At 36.0% G+C, this 18,897-nt stretch overlaps 1 protein-coding gene across 1 annotated transcript in view; it reads right to left on the reverse strand.

The window, feature by feature from the left end:
• Positions 1–1,670: 1,670 nt before the first annotated feature.
• The window catches only part of LMBRD2 (LMBR1 domain containing 2), a 28,242-nt gene continuing 11,015 nt past the window's right edge, over positions 1,671–18,897 (reverse strand). The window contains exons 8-17 of the mRNA XM_082497854.1: positions 18,305–18,488; positions 17,272–17,453; positions 16,360–16,493; positions 16,060–16,165; positions 15,239–15,336; positions 14,523–14,626; positions 13,293–13,339; positions 10,305–10,407; positions 8,922–9,051; positions 1,671–6,994 (exon numbers count right to left, since the gene is read on the reverse strand). Of these exons, the coding sequence (XP_082353980.1) occupies positions 6,934–6,994; positions 8,922–9,051; positions 10,305–10,407; positions 13,293–13,339; positions 14,523–14,626; positions 15,239–15,336; positions 16,060–16,165; positions 16,360–16,493; positions 17,272–17,453; positions 18,305–18,488 (1,149 nt within the window). The 3' untranslated portion in view covers positions 1,671–6,933. The remainder of the gene's footprint in view (positions 6,995–8,921; positions 9,052–10,304; positions 10,408–13,292; positions 13,340–14,522; positions 14,627–15,238; positions 15,337–16,059; positions 16,166–16,359; positions 16,494–17,271; positions 17,454–18,304; positions 18,489–18,897) is intronic.

The following is an 18,897-nucleotide window of genomic DNA, read 5'->3' on the forward strand; positions in this document are numbered from 1 at the left end:
ACCATGGCACTGCGCAGGCAGAGGTGACGTGAGAAGGGCAGACCAAGGTTAATTCACAACCCTGACAATTCACAGGCAGCCGAATGCTATTTCAGAAGACTTAGAATTCACTGAACGCACAAGGTAGTTTCATTAGCAACTGCTGACAATTAAACAACAGGATTTATATTGATCTCTGAGCAAGTAAAAAAATCTGACAATAACGGAAAGTTAGTATTTAATACAGGACAACTCCCGTCCTCTGAGCTATATACTGTTAGGCTTACAGTAGCTGCTTACCACAGTATGCCTCGAGGAAGAGCGTGGCTGGTTATGCTGAGGTATTCACTTCAACATCCAAAACACCTCTGGAAAAAAAATGAAAAACACACAGAGAAGATATTCTGCTACTCCTGCCTCTTCTCCCGTGCTTAGAGAAAACTCCATCCACTGGATTATGACAGATGAATCAAGTTCGGTCCACCAAACTTTGTTACTGATCTTTCTTAACATCTGCATGCATCATTCATTTACTACAATATTCTGAACCCACATACATTAAAAATGCCTAACAAAAAGATCCAGAAAAGACACTTGGTAGTGTGGCAGAATAGGGAGGGGCAACATTCCCCAAAGGGGTGTGACAGGAGAAGTCTTTACCAACAGTGCCAATACATTCCTACTGCAAAGATGGCACAGACTGCTCCAGTGCGCAAAATGTTTCCTGCAACTCACTTAAAACAGCAGTTGCAGATTAAGTATAGGAGACAACAAATAATCAAATATAGGAATCAACAGAAGTTTTGCATATTCTGATGTGCTAAAAAGATGAATTACTACTTGCTCCAGATTTATGACATCCAGAAGATACTTCCGTACCTCTCAAGAAAAAAGCCACTTTATCAGAATGAAAAAAGAAACCTAAAAACATACCCTGCCATTGTAGCTGTAGAGAGACAATAAAATATTTAAATTAAAAAAAAAAAAAATTCTCTCTTCTTCCTTCATTTTTTACTTTTTTCTTTTTTTTTTTGTAAGGTAGGGAAGACAAAATGACAAATATGTCAGCAGTGAAAGAAGAGATAGACTTAAATCCTCCTTGACTTCACCCGTCTCCTCACAGCTGTTGTGGAAACGGTGTCTTGCCCCTAATCTCACCAATGGCCAGGGACATCTGGAAGGAATTATGTCCTAGTTTGACTGCTTATGGAAAGGAAAGAGAGGTGTAGGAGCCCTACCTTCCATCCCACCTTACGCCCTACAAAAATACGCAGTGCCCAGTCAGCTCCAGGAGCATATGGGGTCCTCACAGGCTCCCCCCAGGCAGTGCGAGAAGCTTACACCTTCGGCTAGCCCAGCCGCGCATCTCTGTTGCCCTGCGCTCACAGAAGCGGCTTGCGCTTCCACACTTGGGGCGAGCTGTCCGTAAAGGTACCGGACCAAAGCGTGGGTCCAAGTCTCATCCCCAGACACCGACGACGACATGTCCAGGTACACAAGCTGCTTCTCCATTTCCCTTTTTAATCTGCTTTAAAGAAGGTGCAAAAAGATGTCCAAACCAAGCTTGGATTTTCTTCTAAAGTAAACTTAATGTCTACCTGGAAAAAGGAAATAGGTTGAATTTCTCTGAAAGATCCCTATCAAGAACTCTTCGGAGAAGACAGAATATCTAAAATACACCAGGAAAAATGTATTGCAGAAATTATTTATTTCATGCCAACTTAATTTTTTAACTAGATATTTTAACACACATTTCAAAAATATATCCAGTACAACAATAATTTAGAACACGACAGAGAAAAAATCATCTCAGTGAATTTCAAAACAAGGTATTATGCATACGTACTTGTATCATAAGGCAAAAGATAGTCTATCCATAAGCAGCACTCCTACAGCATCTCGATATACACTGGAGAATGAAGATCTTCTATTACTAAACCTATACTTACAAATGAATTCCCTTATCTTTCAGATATCTCTATAGAAATATAAGGTATTTCTATAGAAAATAATTTCTACAGTGATAGCTAAGCTATCACTCTGAAACTATTATAATTCACAGGAATATGTCAAATATAACAACATTATCCTGAAGAAACAACTGAAGTTGTGTATTATTATTGCCTGCCAATTACACCTAAAACACACACACGCGCACAAAAGCATGCTGAGCAATACATTCCAGTGCATTTTAATAGAAATAGAGAATATACCTGATTGGGCTTACCATATGACTCAAACAGAAGATATTAAATATAATGCAACATAATCAATGACAGCAATTAACATATTAGAAAGGGATCTAGTTCAAGGTGCTTTTTTTGCTAGGAATGCTGAGTTTCTGTTAATATATTCAAATGGTGTAGGAGTGTCTCAGCTTCAGACTAGACTACTTAATTAGAGGCACAGCTAGTTGTGTCAGAGAATTGCCATGAAGCAGTATGTATTCCTGAAAAGCCCATTAGGGACAAGGAACGTAAAAGTTTCAGAAAGTGTAAAAGATTCACAAATAACTTGCTCTGAAAAAATTAACCATTTTCTGAATTTTAAAGAAAAATTAAAAGCTAGGAGACAATATATGCCTTAAGTAGTTTTTTTTCGTTAATAATTAAGATGCACACATTTGTCTAATGAATAGGTCAGTTTTCTTTAAGAAGCCTCATAAAAAGTTTTCCTTCATAAAGTGATCTCTATTTGATATTGTAAATGCCCCTCAGATTGCAAGTAATTACAGCAATAATGAAAACTGGAACAAAATATTGCATTTTTCACATAACATTTACAGTATAAGATAAATTTAATAAAATACAAATTATCATAATTACAGAAAATCAGAGTAATCACCTTTTTAATACTTCATATGTAAAAATCATTGTCATGGTTACGTTTCAAAATAGCAAGAATAAATATTGAAAATATAGCAGCTTTCTGCCATCCCCATTAATACTGTTAATGACTATTTTACAAGTGCTTGATTGCAAAATAAAGGCAGATTATATACCATGATTTTTCCAGTAGTGTAAGTTACAGTAGTACTAAGTTTGTTGTTTCTTAACATGCTATTGTACTTAAATAATAAAATATATCCTAGTTCCCCCAAAGTGTCACTAGTAGCACAGAGGAGAAGTTGTGTATCTTTTACCTTCTCTCATGAAAAGACTCCCTCACTTCACTGCTAAGAGATGTACCTTTCTGAAGTGAAGTGCAGAGGATTCATTTCCCAGTACAGGTATCAGAATATGTATATTTTTAAATGCCTGAAAATACAGAACTACAAATCTAGTAGTAGTAGTAAGTTTGACTACAGCTTTTTGCTATCCATACTTTTTAAGAAATCCAACATTGACACAGTATTAAAGTACCTACTGTTTTCACTCCCGCTTTTCAAAGTTCATTAAAACTTGCATGAATTCTTTTTCAGTGTTTTAAATCACTGACATGAAGATATTAAAACATTTGTTCTTAACTTGGATGCTTTTTTTGGTGTTTTGGCTTTTTTTCAGTGTTCACAGATGAAGAGGAAACTGTGGAAAGGATGATTAAATGCAAGTATACCCTAACTGCTTAGTAATTCAAAAAATGAAATAATAAAGAAATATGTAATTGACATTCTTGACATTCTGCAAATAAGTACAACTATATACTGACAGAATAAACAGGCCAACATTCAGTTCCCAAAAGCACAGTTTGCAAGGCAGTTACATTTTAAATTATCTAATCCGGAGCATCAAATGCGATGCAAGAAAAACTAGCCTAAAAAACAGTCACTGCTTAAACTTATCAAAGCTAGTTTAAACTTTTTTTAGCTGTGATACTGTTAGGACTAGAGCTACAGTAGCAAAGAACTCATCAAGAGTTGCTGCAATCTGTCTGGGAATCATCATAGTACGATTTGGGTTGGAATGGACCTTTAAAGGCCATCTTGTCCACCTCCCCCTGCAATGAGCAGGGACACCTTCAACTAGATCAGGTTGCTCAGAGCCCCATCCAACCTGACCATGAGTGTTTCGAGGGATGGGGCATCCACCACCTCTCTGGAATGGTGTAAATACTTTAGGCATGTAGCCCCCAAGCACGTTCTGCATTATCTGCACTAGCAGTAACCAAACGAGTCCAAAACTAGCTTATGTACACAGCAAATGCCGTGCAGGCATATCCCTTATTCCTACAATGTTCTTTTACAATTGTACTCCGCATTTCTTTATTGAAAGTCTTCCAGATTTAGTCATATGAAATCATAATTACTTTTCAAAGCACACTTCAGATTAATTGGCCTACAAATTGCACATAATTTGAGCAAGAGTAACCATTGGTCAGCAGTGAACACTATGGATGAAACCTGACTTCACTTATCAATTACACCCAGCACCCAGGGAGCACGTGACACCAGGGATCTCCAAGTGCAATCCACAGAAGAACTCTTGAGAGATTTTCAGAGCTCTAATTCCCATGCTTTCAAAAAGCAGCCACTGGTTACTCCATTACTCCACTGCAAGATCAAAAAAAGGTCAGTGGGTTCCCACCTCAATGAGCTCAGCACTTTTATGTTAGCAACTGAAATCCCACTAACATTACTTTATACAGCCACCTCCTCAAATTATTGCATCCCAATGAAAGCTGCACACAGGGCTTCCACCAGGGACCAGTTAATTTTTGTATATAAAATCCTGACCAAGTTTCCACTGAAAATTCTGTTTGCATCCATTTCACTGATTCCTGAGAGGGGAAAAAAAAGGTCCCAAGAAGGCTCAATCTAACTCTCTGAAGTCAGCAGGGGCTAGGTAAGGTAAGGATACCACAAGCATTCAGAAAAACAAATGTTCCCTTCTATAATTTTTCCATTAGCACTGAATTAGATCCCTTTGTAGTGACATTTCAAGAGCTAAACAAAGAACTTGAACCTCGTTTCATCCAAAGGTCTTTACAAATAAAACTTTGGGGCAATTAAATGAGATACAAATTTTAAAAATAGAAATATCAAGTCTAAGAACATTCACGTGGATGGATGTCCAAGAACATATACAACCTCCTTCATACAAGGCTGAATTCAGAATAGCATTTCTAAGTAGATCTAAAATAAATTAAATAGGTGCTAACATAAAGTTGCTAAAGAACAACCTGAATAAAAAGAGTCTTATTTTCTCAACTTTTAGTTCCTGATATAGCCATAAGATCTTCATCAAGCTTTTACAATATGCAAAATACCCAAACTAAAAACGTGCCCTTTTACAGGTAACCTGCAAACTGCATGAGCCTGAATACATGTGGGCACAGCTGTCATTCAGCGAACTCACCTAAAAACAGAACTGACGATTATTTAAAGTCTGCCAATTTATTAATATAATTATTTCTATACAAATAGAGTATTTTCTCTTCTTCTTAGTAACAATTCAGTTTTAAAACAGGCAGATCAATATATTACAAATACCACTACTGTTAAAACACATGATGTACTAAATCACAGGAGGTAGTTAGATTCCCATTAATAATTACTTCATAAAACAAAGACTATTTTTAAAAATTAGTAGAACACCTCATTCATGAAATCTTACTTTTAAGAATAACTCATTCCTAGCTGCTTTAAGGGATGTCTGGCTTTTAAGCATGATAAAGAATTTATGATAGAAACATGTTCTCTTTCAGTCTTCAACATAGCCTTGCAATAAGCACAGAAGAAAAGTCCCAAGTGGCGAAGATGAAAGACAAACAGCAATAAAGCGACATTTTAAATTAATGGAATTTCCAAAGATATTGCGAGTTTGACCACATCTTTTACCTTATGATTACATTTGAAAATTCATTCAACTTACTACAGTTTAAAAATATATCTACACCAATAAAATTAATGTGAAGCTTTTTTAGACTGTTAATAATTGGCATTTTTGAATGGCATTCAAATGAATAAGCATTATTCTTTTTGCAACAACTTACTGCGAAATACAGGCACCTTAAAAACAGATACATAATGCAACCAGGTCATTGGGGACACTAAAAGTGTTTACCATTATCTAGTCATGCTATGTATTTCCCTTCTTTTAAAGAAGTACTTAGTTGAAGCCGTGCCTGAGGTGTGTGCAAATTATAATGTTTCAGCATTTAACTCAATTTTCACATTATATTTCTTTTGCAGTTACAAAAACACTAGTGTGCCAAGATTTTCAACCATTACAACTGCAAAATTCTTAAGCAGACATCATATCTTTGATAACGTATTCTTGCTATTGCACATATGCTCATATGATAGTGAAACTCTGGTCCATCTTCAATTTCAACTATTTACACATGCTGAAATCATTTATCTGCACATAATGTTGGAAGAGAAAAAAAAATATAGCCTTTCTTGACCAATACACCTTTCTCCAAAACGTATGCGACCGAACTTCATAGAATCACAGAATGCCAGGCTTGAAGGGACCTCAAGAATCATCTGGTCCAACCTTTCCTGGCAAAAGCCAAAATCAGACTTAATTTAATTCAGTAGATTCTGGACTAGGCATAAAGTTCAAATAGAAAAATTATAGAAAGTGTTTACTACAGTAATTTATATAACTGCACTTTGGATGCATTAAGATGCTGTCATAGCATCTGCTAAAATACAAAAAAATTCTTTCCAAAATATCCCCTTCTTAAAACTTACAGTGTTACAGTTCACGTTGAGCCCTAAGTATATTTATGAAATCTACCCTCTATTAACTTAATTAATAGTTTTCTCCTTTTGGTCATGACACAAAAGCCCACACTGATGCACAACAATATCTACAATAGAAGAAGCATATTCTTGTCATAAGTTGTAAAGTTATCATACAGGTGCGTTTTCAAAATAGTTGTTCCTTCATATTCTTTTTTTAAACAAAAACGGTCTTTCCTGGTTCAATGATGTATCATAAACACAGTATTTTCCAAGCAGTAAGTAGGAAAAAGATTTCCACTGAATTTTCTTTAGCTTTGAGGAACTTAAACATCATCAAATATTTCGCTTCGAGACATTGACAGGTATCTTCCACCAGGTTGGTACCTGCAGAACCAATTTTAAATATGAAAAATTATCACAGGAAATAGAAAAATAAAGACCCATGAAATCATATAACTCTAACTCCCCTCTTACTCCTTAACTCTCAATGAATTATAGGATCTGAAGTTCTACTGAATTACTATTTCCATGAGAATTTGATAGGCGGTCATTAAATTAAATCTCACATGACCAAGAAAAACAGGGATATGAATGCTAGGAGTCTTAAATAAGTGGAATGTTTTTGTTGAACAGAACATTTTTCTTTAAAAAAAAAATAAACAAACAAACAAAAAACCAAAACAACAAAACAAAACCAAAACAACAGCATCCAAAAGTAGTTTGGGTGATTAACAGAACAGCTCATTGGGTACTCCTAGGAGAAATACAGTATCAAAGATAATGAAAATAAAAGGGCTGCACACTTAGTGGGGAAAAAAGTAGCTTCATAAATTGTTGGTCAAATATATTTTAAAAGCATTTAAAAAGCACAAATAAGTTCAAATGCAAGCGTAATGTACTTTGTCTCAGCAGTACTTACCAGAACTTGAACAGACAAAGCTAAAACCTAGTACCCTTAGTGCTCTTACTGTCCTAGAATACTTATAACTATTGCAAGTGCTGCAGTTTTAAAAATCAATGTTACACAAGCTATTTTTAAGTGAACTGAAATTTCACAGGCAATTATTCTCGACCTCTAAAAATGAAACGCATCTTACTACAGCAAAGATCAACTAAGCTCTGTGGCTCCGGATTTTCTTTTTAAAGAAAAAGTTCAGAATGTTCCACTCTGCAAAGTCCATATAGGTGCCAGAAGATTTCAGATACTGTACTTGAAAAGCATTTGCTCCAAAAGAATTATACATGCTTATTCCTATTTTTGTAGACTATTGTCCTTTTCACACTCTACAGAATCCAACAGCTGACAGAACTGCTAGGCTAGTTCCTCTGTAAACTCTTGTGCTTAAGAAGAACCAACTTCTGCAATGTGGCGACATTAGACTAGACAAGTTAGTTATTGTTACAAACATTGCTGAATGAATCTGTAAAACCTGGCAGTGTCATTTAGCAGCATTCTTTGCATGTTTTTGAACTAGTATTTATTTGTTGACATTACAGATACAAGTCAACTGAAACCATTTATGATTTATTTATTGTATGCGTATGCTAGTTTTAGCTGAAAAATAATGTAAACAACAATCTTTTATAAGTGAATTTAAAATTATTTATCATTAAATAGTTCTAAATCATGATCAGCAAGATAAAAACCAGCACCCATAAAATGCATTACTTGTTTCTTAAATATAAGCAGAGCTTAGCAGTTATATAAGATATTCTGTTTCACAACTAAGGAAATTTGGTGTTGCAGTCGCACCCACAGAATTACAGAATTCTCTATCATAGACAGAACTACACTGTGCAATCTGGGACTTTTTCTTCAGTAAGTTCAGATTTTAATTTACTGTCGTTCCAAGACCTGATCACCAGGCATATTCCTGCAACTACTGGTCCTGTTTTCTTTCTTGCAGCTCAGTTTTCTTTCTTGCAGCCCTTCATGATGATTTTTATACAGGCAAATCAAGTGAGTTTCTGAAGTCTTGTAGGAAATTGGAGAAAACCGTATATTGTACATATGCAGGTGATTTTCCAGTTTTTTGTTTTTATATGGAGTATTTTTCAGATTATGCCAATATACAAAATTATATTCAACTCCAATCTTACTGAAACATTCTAAAAAACTGAAAAACCTTCAGGTTTCAATTGATTTTAAAACATTTCCCATATCATGGGGGAAAAGGAAGAAAGGAAAACAGCAAGGCAAGATGATAAATTTTGTTTACAAAGCGATTACTATGAAACCATCTGATATAGCTGTCATAGGTCAGAAGACATTAGTATCTTTAAATTGTAAATAACACAGAAGATTCCTCACCTTCCTGAGTCCAACTCAAGAGGGTCATCATGAATTGAGTCTGCGTTAAAATCCAAAGGTTCTGCATCCTGAAGGAGTTCTATTCTATCTCTTTCAGTCCTACCATTTGATCGGGTATACTTTGATAGTGCTGAATAGGTAAAAGGAAAGAAAGACATTTGTTTGCTCTATGAACACCTTGGAGCATGTGGAGACATAAACTTAAAAGATCATAATATTCTGCTACTACCTTATCCAAAGCATAAATGTGATGACTTAAAGTAGATTCAATATTAAACCAAATCTGGCTATATACCCAAATTTGTAGTATTCCTGTTTTTTATCTCCATAGCAATGTAACTACAGCTTTTCTTTTGCCCTTCAAGTAGGATGAGATCTACTATGCAAAGAATCAAAAAAAATTAGAAGTTATATGCAAACTTTACTTTTAAATCAATCAATCATCCATTCATCTTCCCAACTTCCCTCTTCAACCTAGCTGGAGTTTTTTTTTGTTTGGTTTTGTTTGTTTTAAAGAGGCAGTCTTATGAATTAATGAAATATAGCTGTTTTGCAGTTCACTCTGCCACCTTCTCTAGGCAAGTACTTATGGCTTCTTTTGGTGTTGGAATACTACATATTCATATGGTTAACATTAAAATATAATTTCATACAATTTCAGTTAGTCTACCACCGAAAATCTGGGTTTCCAACTTTGTTAAGAGGAGGGGGAAATCTACCAGAGTTGTCTCAAAAGCATGTTCAAAGCTTCCCTCCTCCTCCCCTTTTTTCCTTCTTTTTTTCAGTTTCATTTCTCACTACTTGTTAGCTTACAAGAGCACATAAAATACATAAAAAACCTTAACACTGTGACAAAATTCTTGGAAGCTTAGTGCATCCACAAAAAAGTTTTTTGCTAACAGACATTATTAAATGAACATATATACACAACTGCAATATCTTATTGGCTTTACATTTGTTGGTCATTTATTTGATTAATCCGTTATTCCAGTCTGAAAGAGTTCATATGCAACTAGAAGAGGTAAATTAAGACTTAGAACTCTCAACTTCACAACATGTCCTAAATCAGTTTCCTTGTTGACAACTGCTACTCTAATTGCAATCATTATATAACCCATAGAACACCAAGTAATTGAAACTAACCAGAATCTCCAACCTCAACTACTTGAAGTGTTGAAGATGGGAAGAAATACAGTACTTTTCAGGTGTCTTTAATGGGCAAGATGGCACTGTGCCACAGAATGGAATATACCAGCGCATCATCTAAGACAAAATGGAATCTATTTGAAGCTACTCACGCAGCCAGTGTTGTGCAGACATGATATTAAAAAACAAAACAAACTCCCACCAAAACAAACTCCCTACAAAACCCACAAAGCTTACGTCTATTGGTGTTGGTCTCTGAGAAGCTGGATTCTTTTTGGTCTGTGTGGACAACTCTGTTTCTAGTGGAATCTTCTCTATTTCCATATCGCTCCTTCCATTCCTGGAAAAAAGACAAAAAAAGGAAAACACAAGCTGTGAGGAAAAAGTAATACAACAAAAACATACTAGGATCAAGAAATATTGCAGACCCACAATTTAGAGCTAACTGGTCAATCCTGCTAGACTATGGAGGAATCAGTTGAAATTGTTCTTGTTCAGTATCTTGATACAAGAAGAATTTTTGTTTTGTTTTCAACTAAAGATATATATCTTCACTAAACCAGTTATCATAACTGTTCTTTAGAAAAAAGACTTGCAGAAAACAAACTGTACTCAAAGTTCACTCAACTGCTTTAAGTTATGGTGGGAATGTTGCTTTTTTTGATTTCTACTTCCATCTAGTGGTAGAATGGTAAAATAACCAGGCGCAGACTACAGAAAACAATTTGTACAGGCCATGTTAACTAGTAAGCTCATTGTTCTGTTGTGTTTCCATTCCATCACGTTTTAGTATGCAAACATTTACATATGGAGTAGAATGAAATATTAAAGAAGAAAATGCCTGATGCTTTTATTAGGAAAAAACTTCATGTTTCAACAGAAACTTTTCCAATAGCTCCAACAGCTTTAATACATTTCAGATTGGTATCTGAATTGCAGATTATGGACTGGTAGGAATTGGTATACTAAAAGTTACTGTGACAATTATGCCATAGGTTACAGTCCTAAACTGCAGCAGGATCAAGCACTTAATCATGTTCCAATAAAAGTTAACACTCTGAAGAGCCCCAAAAGTTTCAAGAATGAAGGTACTACGGTATTAATGCAAACTCAAAAAACAGGCAACAGCTTGTGGTGGATTGAGAGTTGGCTGTGGGACAGAACTCAGAGGGTTGTGATCAGCAGCACAGAGTCTAGTCGGAGGCCTGTAACCAGTGGTGTCCCCCAGGGGTCAATACTTGGTCCAATTTTGTTTAACATATTCATTAATGACCTGGATGAGGGGACAGAGTGTATCCTCAGCAAGTTCGCTGACGATACCAGACTGGGTGGGGTGGCTGACACCCCAGAGGGCCGTGCTGCCATCCAGCGTGACCTGGACAGGCTGGAGAGCTGGGCAGAGAAGAACCTAATGAGGTTCAACAAAAGCAAGTGCAAGGTCCTGCACCTGGGGAGGAAGAATGTAAAGCACCAGTATAGGTTAGGGGTGGACCTGCTGGGAAGTAGCTCTGAGGAGAAGGATCAGGGGGTCCTAGTGGACAGTAAATTATCCATGACCCAGCAATGTGCCCTTGTTGCCAAAAGGGCCAATGGAATCCTGGGCTGCATAGGGAAGAGTGTGGCCAGTAGGTCGAAGGAGGTCATTCTACCCCTCTACTCTGCACTGGTGAGGCCACAACTGGAATGACTGTGTCCAGTTTTGGGCTCCCCAGTTCAAGAGGGACAGGGAACTGCTGGAGAGAGTCCAGCGAAGGGCAACTAAGATGATTAAGGGCTTGGAGCATCTCCCTTATGAGGAAAGGCTGAGAGAGCTGGGACTCTTTAGCCTGGAGAAGAGAAGGCTGAGGGGAGACCTTATTATGGCATACAAGTATCTAAAGGGTGGGTTGAAGGAAGATGGAGCCAGGCTCTTTTCAATGGTTCCAAGTAACAGAACGAGGGGTAACGGGCACAAGTTAGAACATAGGAAGTTCCGTTCAAATACATGGAAAAACTTCTTTATGGTGAGGGTGACAGAACACTGGCACAGGCTGCCCAGGGAGGTTGTGGAGTGCCCTCCTCTGGAGATTTTCAAGCCCCGCCTGGATGCAGTCCTGAGTAATGTGCTCTGGGCAATCCTGCTTTAGCAGGGGAGTTGGACTAGATGATCTCTAGAGGTCCCTTCCAGCTCTGAAAACTCCGTGAACTCCATGAGCTGAAACTGAATTTGCAGTTGAACTAAAATTGTTGCTTAATATCAGATTATTCCAATGCATCATTCATGACTAAATGCATCATGCATTTGCTACTATTTGGTCTCACTATAAATTCTAAAATTATGTGATGGGGGCAAGAGGATCAGAAGGTCTGCGCAGTTTTAGCTGTCATCCAGAACTGAAGTATTCTTGAGCTTGAAAAACCAAGAGGTTTTAGTCCCCGTATGATGTTCCCTTTCTGCAGAAAATATTTTTCCCATCCTTTAGTCAGTTCATCTTTTGCATGCATCCTTTTGATTTCTCTCTTTGATAGTGACTTTCTATACTAAATTCCAAATGTTATAAATTAATGAAAAACTATAGCTGTGGTTAACAGAAGCTCCTTAAAATGAAGCTCCCTGAATTATTCTTTATATTATTTATATTATTATTTTATTCAGATTGACTACCTTCACAAATCTTTCAATTCAATATGCACTCAAACATATGATTTGAATCAAACATTCTGTTTGTTACTCAGTGGTAACAGTATTAATTCTGTCTTAAATGTAAATCCCTTCTTGTTAAAAAAAAAGAAAGTCTGTGCCAATTACTTTGAATGAGCACACAAAGCAATGGGCAAGTTTGGGAGAAGCACACGGTCCCCATATCAGTGAATATGATGACACTGCAAGTACAGTTATTTCAAGCAGAGCAGTATCAATATAAAAGACTGATAATAAGCCACTTCAGATTATTCTACATCCTAGAAATCAGGACCGTTTTTAATGCTTGTTACACCTATTGGCATACACCATTCTCACTGCTCAACGACTAACAAAAATTTCCAAGTACTGTGACCCTCTTATCCATTAAAATTAAAATGTAAATTCCCTCCCACCCTAGCCCAGACTATTCTGCAAGATTAAATATTCCATCAATTATTGGAGACTTATATTTTTGTGAAATAGATCACACAATCAAATAGCAATGGCAAAGCCTAACATATTGCAGTATGTTAGCACTATGATTAGCCAAAACACTATCATACCCTTCTTCTGGTTTCACCTTCCTCCTGCCTTTGTCGTTTTCTTTTCTCTACAAATTAAAAAAAAAAAAAATTGTCTGAGCTCCATACAAGAAAAATCATTACCAGTATTTTTTTAAATAAACAATGAAGATCCAAACTTAACTAGCAAAGATTCTCATTGAAATAGATGGCTTATACAATTAAATAAAGACAAAGCTGCTTGTCTATCGTTATGGAGTTTCCCATGAAAATGAATTCATCATGATGATATCTTGGGTCAAGGCATAACATTTGGATACCAGCTGGCAAAGCAAAAAAAAAAAAACCAAAACCAAAAACCTCTTAGAAATAGTTGGAAAAGGTATGAAGTTAAGAAGAAACTTGAGCATGATTGAATCAAAATCTTGCTGAAGTTCAGCAACACCCAAAATATGACACAAATAGTTTGTGTCCTTGTCTCCTATTAAGCCACAAGTGTAACATCACATTATCAAATAAATAGTAACCTTGTATTTAAGGGAACGAGGGACATTCCCTTCTCAAAAAAAAAGAAATACTACTACTCTAAGTACATCTAGGTTTTGTTTTTCATAAACTACGACAGGACAATGAAAGTATTCCATAGTATTACATTGTATCCAGAGATTTTAATTTCTAAATATTTATTTAAGAACCACAACAGCTTTTAAAAACTTTCAAGAAACACTTTCAATAAAAATTAACATTAAAAAAATTTAAAAGGTCTCCAAAACAGCAGATAATTACTGCTCTACAGAACAACATGCAGTTAGTTGAAACAGTAAAAAGTCCTAAAGAAAATAACAGAATTTGGGCAGCTCAACCAACACACTTACACAAAAGAAGATTAAAATGAGTTTGTTGATGATAAAGACAATTTAAGTGCTAACTGTCCTTTATGACACATTACACAAGCACCAGCTCGCATATTATTAGATCAGTAATGACTTCAGAGGAACACTACTTAACTGAACTGTAAAATATTTAGAAATATCCAAACTTCAGACACTGGATAAGTAAAGCTGATACTTTACTTCAGGTGTGAACGAAGTCCAGCACTGTTTACACAGCAACCACAATGCTGTAAGTCTATTGCATTTTGTGCAGCAGACTGCCTCAGTACAGTTGTCAAAATATTGACAAGCTATTTGCCTTTTTTTGGTAACATTTCAGACAAGTTCAATGCAACAACATATATTTTGCAGGAAGACTAGGATAGAGGACCTAACTTACCTCTTTTGATTAGCTCTTTTCCTTCATCAATCAAATCAGAGGTCATTTCACTATCTCCCATGAACTGCTGGAATCCCAAAAGATTCAAACAACGAGTTCCTAAACTGGTAAAAGCAGAAGGAGAAGCAGTTTCCTTTGTTAATTTACAATTTATAGATCAGATCTATTACACTGCAAAACGTAAACCAAATTGTTCATAAATTTATGGACAATTCAAGTAAAAAAGCAATATGGAAGACTGTGGCTTAGGAAAACAAGATCAAATTAATTAAACCACCATACTTTCAAGCAGAACTCTGGTGAGGGATCAGAAATTTGTTAGGAGTCTGTTAGAAAGTTCATTACCTAAAGTTTCTGCTAATGCTTCTTAGTTTACGGGAAAACCTTGCTGAAAACATAGCTTCCTCATGGTCATTTTAATCTCAAAAGCAGAATCTAAATGTTTGTGGGCTCCAAAGTTTGAACAGATCAGACCCCAAAATCCAGGTATGAAGTTTAACAGAGAAAAAACACCCACAACTTAGTTAAATACAATCAATATCCTTAAAACATATGCATTTCAAACATATAAATAGCAATTTATTGTTTTAGTTTTTGCATTTTGATTAGTATGTCACAACTCAACTGCTGAAAGAGTAGTGAATCTGTTCCTGATTGCTGAAACTAATATTATTAATGTAAAGAAATGTGGAGGATCTGTCTTGAAAATCACTTACCTGAAGTATGTGGCAATACAGAGAATGACAACAAGCATTGGGTAATATATATAGAATCCATCTGCAATGAAGGTAAGCACTCTCATGGATCCCATTATCTGGAAAAAAAAAAAAAACAAACACAAAAATAAGCTCTAATCAGATATATTCTACATAAAGATATCCATAAAGATGGTGCCATCTCACTGTTTCAGTCCACAACACAATCCTTTACAATTACTGAAACACAGGCAAGAATTACCATTACTGATCGGATTCAGACAGTTGACCCCGAATGCCCAGATATAAAGGCCACCTCTAACAGTGTATCTACTTTGAGGTTTCTAAGATGCTAGATCTTGTTGTCTCACCTAATCCAGAGCCAGTTCAAATCTGGCGGATCTTTTCATCTGCTGTGAAAAGTGTCTCTGGGCAACACTAAGAATCTACTTGCTAACTACAAGGATGCGAGATGTAACTTGCTGTCCTACAGAAACTGGCTGTTCAGTAAAACCAAACTCACTGGTTTTCAGTGGCAAGATAGGTTTGCTTCAAATCTATAAAGATGTCCCAAATGCTAAAGTCAGTAGAAGCTAAATCTATTCGGAAGTAAAGAACAGTCTGAACTCTTCATTATAATACTTTACTTTCTTAGGATAAAGAGACCCAAACAGAAAAATTGAACTGTTGATGACTCCTGTGTAGCTAGCAGTCACTACCAAACTCCTCATATATAAGTATTTCTACCCTGTTTAATACCAGTGAAAAGATTTGAATGTACGAATCTTACTATAAGGAGTATTTAAAATAATAGAAGCCTCAAAACCATTTTCTGTACTTACAGATGTATAAGCAGTCGGCTGAGTGTTTTTGTGAGAGATTGTTGAATCCATGTGGGTCAAGCCCAAAAAGTTCAAGCATAATGGTGGAGTAAGACGGCAAAATAACCTGCACAAATACAACAGCATTTAAAAAAATTTCTTGCACTAAAAATATTAAGAAATCATAACTGGATATATCACAGAATTATGATGGATTTATACCCATATGATTATCAATGAAAGAATATAAATGGAAGTTTCATGTACATTTTCAATTGAGTATTTGACAGAAAATCTGCAAAATATATGCCACATACTCACATGCCACTGAAAAGGAGACTATAGGCATCTGTCTGATGATGTGAAGCTAAGTAATAATAGTTAAACACACGGATCCTGAAGACAGTCGAGTAAACACAGATGCTTAGGAAAAAGATGGTAAGAAAACAGGCCATCTGGAGAAAAAAAAAAAGTTTTTTGAATGTAGAACTCTACTAAAGGTTCTAATGCATTCAGCACGTAGTCTGTGCATGCAACAGGTTGACTGTAGTCTAATTTTTTGAGATGGGGCAATAACACCAGCTTAGGAGGCCAGTTTCAGGAGGCCTTTTTTTTTTTTTGATTAATTTAAATTGAGAATGATACTTGTAACATTCTGCATTTCATATAAGCTAACATAACTGACCTTAGGAACATTTTATTCTACTTTTTATTATGTAAATGAAATTGCCATAATTGCCTCAATAATTACTATGACTGATTTGACATTTATTCCCACAAAAAGTGATAAAAACAAGTGTTTTCAATTCAACTTATTTTGTCAGTATACTGGAATTTTTCAGCTCAGTTTCTTCGCTGATAAATTTGTGCACACGTATACTAGCCACACCTGTGACTGGATTTCTGGTCAGCAGCAAATTCCTGTTTAGGAAAGAGGTTACACACACAGTTGATTAGATAAAGTCTAAACACCTAAGCTAAAGTTTCACAGATTACTTTACACATTATATTCACCTCAACTGGGTCACACCTCAGCCCATATTGTACAGTTTTAAGAAGTAGCAAAAGGCAGACGCCCTCCACAGAAACAAAAGTTTGGTATTATATATTGTAGAGATCTTCTGAAAGTCGACAGATTATTTACAGACTAATTTTCAAATCAATCTGGTCTACTAATATTGTAGTAACAATCTACCTGAAAAGATTTTTGTTGAGTGATTTTCTCAAACTTACCTCTATGTATATATAATTATATGTCTTTTCTGCCAGCTGTATGAAAACTGCAAATAGCGATAAAACTGGTTTTGTGCTGAAAAACGTGCACTCTGACCACACAACAATTACAGAGAATGTCGCCAGAACAACTGCAAGCACCCTGTAAAACCATGGTCGTAGGAGACATTCCCAGTACCATTCTGGAAAAAACAAACACACACACATCCAGAAGGGGTTAATGAAAATTACACAACCAGAAATGGAACTCCCTCACAAAACCCATGAGTTTCTCGCACGCACACTTTTAAAATCAAGGCTGGAATCTGTGGGGTCACGTGTTTAATTTCCAGGCTTTTTCAATGCCTAGAGATCTGGCTCAGCCCTAAGGAATCATAGGCATAACTGGGGAAAACGAGGTGGGGCTGGGGAGGCAAATTTTGCAAACAGACTGGTGGGGGTTGGGAGTGTAGAACAGAACTCTTTGCTTTTGGCCCAGATACTATACATGATCTCCTTTTTTTTTTTTTCCCCTCTCAGAAACAATGCTTAGGCTGTAAAATTATATTGTCCTACCATGGAAATAACTCATCCCTAGTACGCAATTAGAAGTTAAAACCTGATTAGGAGAAGATGCTTTCTAAAAAGATGCACAAGCAGCCACATGTCTTAATGTTTGGTACATGACAGATGAACAGTCCTTTCCTCTTTGCTTTACTCGAAAAGCAGTGCCACCTCAATAATATCCCACAAATGTAGAAGGTAGGCATGATCCAATAATTTAAAAGTTGCTATTTTTCTTTCTTCTTCTAAGGCTGCAAAGTTTGGTATTGCTATTACAACATTTAAATGCTAGTAAGTTTGTAAAAAAATTTAAGCTCATGGTCAAGAGCATAAATCAATACCTGATGGCTATTCCATATACAAATGCATTAAGATGCACACTTGCTTCCCTCTTCTGTAACTGAACTTTTTATATAAAAACAACTGGTTCTTCTTACAAAACAGTGCCAGTTACTCCTTTACATATTAAAATCTGCACGACAGCACTTACCAACAGTTGGTGTGTAGAAATACTGAATAATTTTATTCTCTGGTTCCTGGGAATGAAAGGTATGAACAAACTGTCGAGTTGCACTGGTTTCATTTTTTGCCACATCTTCTAGGTAAAACGCTTGTTCTAAAAGAATTTGCCACTGGACCTGTGTACGACGATGTCTCTGTACTGAATAGATTACCTACAATAAATTCCAATAAATTACAGTTACAACATACTTGTTTCAAGAGAGAAAAGCATTGCAAAAACATCCCACTTTATTTTTGCATCTTAGTGAATACCAAACTTTTACTACAATTTCTTTTTTAGAATGCACTGTCAATCCACCATTACAAGGCTTACTCACAGACAGTTAAAACACTGTCAAGATATAATGCAACAAGAACACTTTTTACACATCCAGAAATTGGATCTGGACATCACTTGGGATATTAAACTTCTATGTTTGCTTCCACTGAGGAAAGTTTCTGTTAAGTAGCAGTCCCAAAACCCACTATAATCAGCAATTCAGGTAAAGTCCATTGAAAAATCTTTGTTTCACTAGCATTTATTCTCTTAACATCAGCATAAGTGAGGCGTTCTCTCATTCA

Source organism: Vanellus vanellus (assembly GCF_965231255.1).
Source record: "Vanellus vanellus genome assembly, chromosome: Z".
Taxonomy (NCBI): domain Eukaryota; kingdom Metazoa; phylum Chordata; class Aves; order Charadriiformes; family Charadriidae; genus Vanellus; species Vanellus vanellus.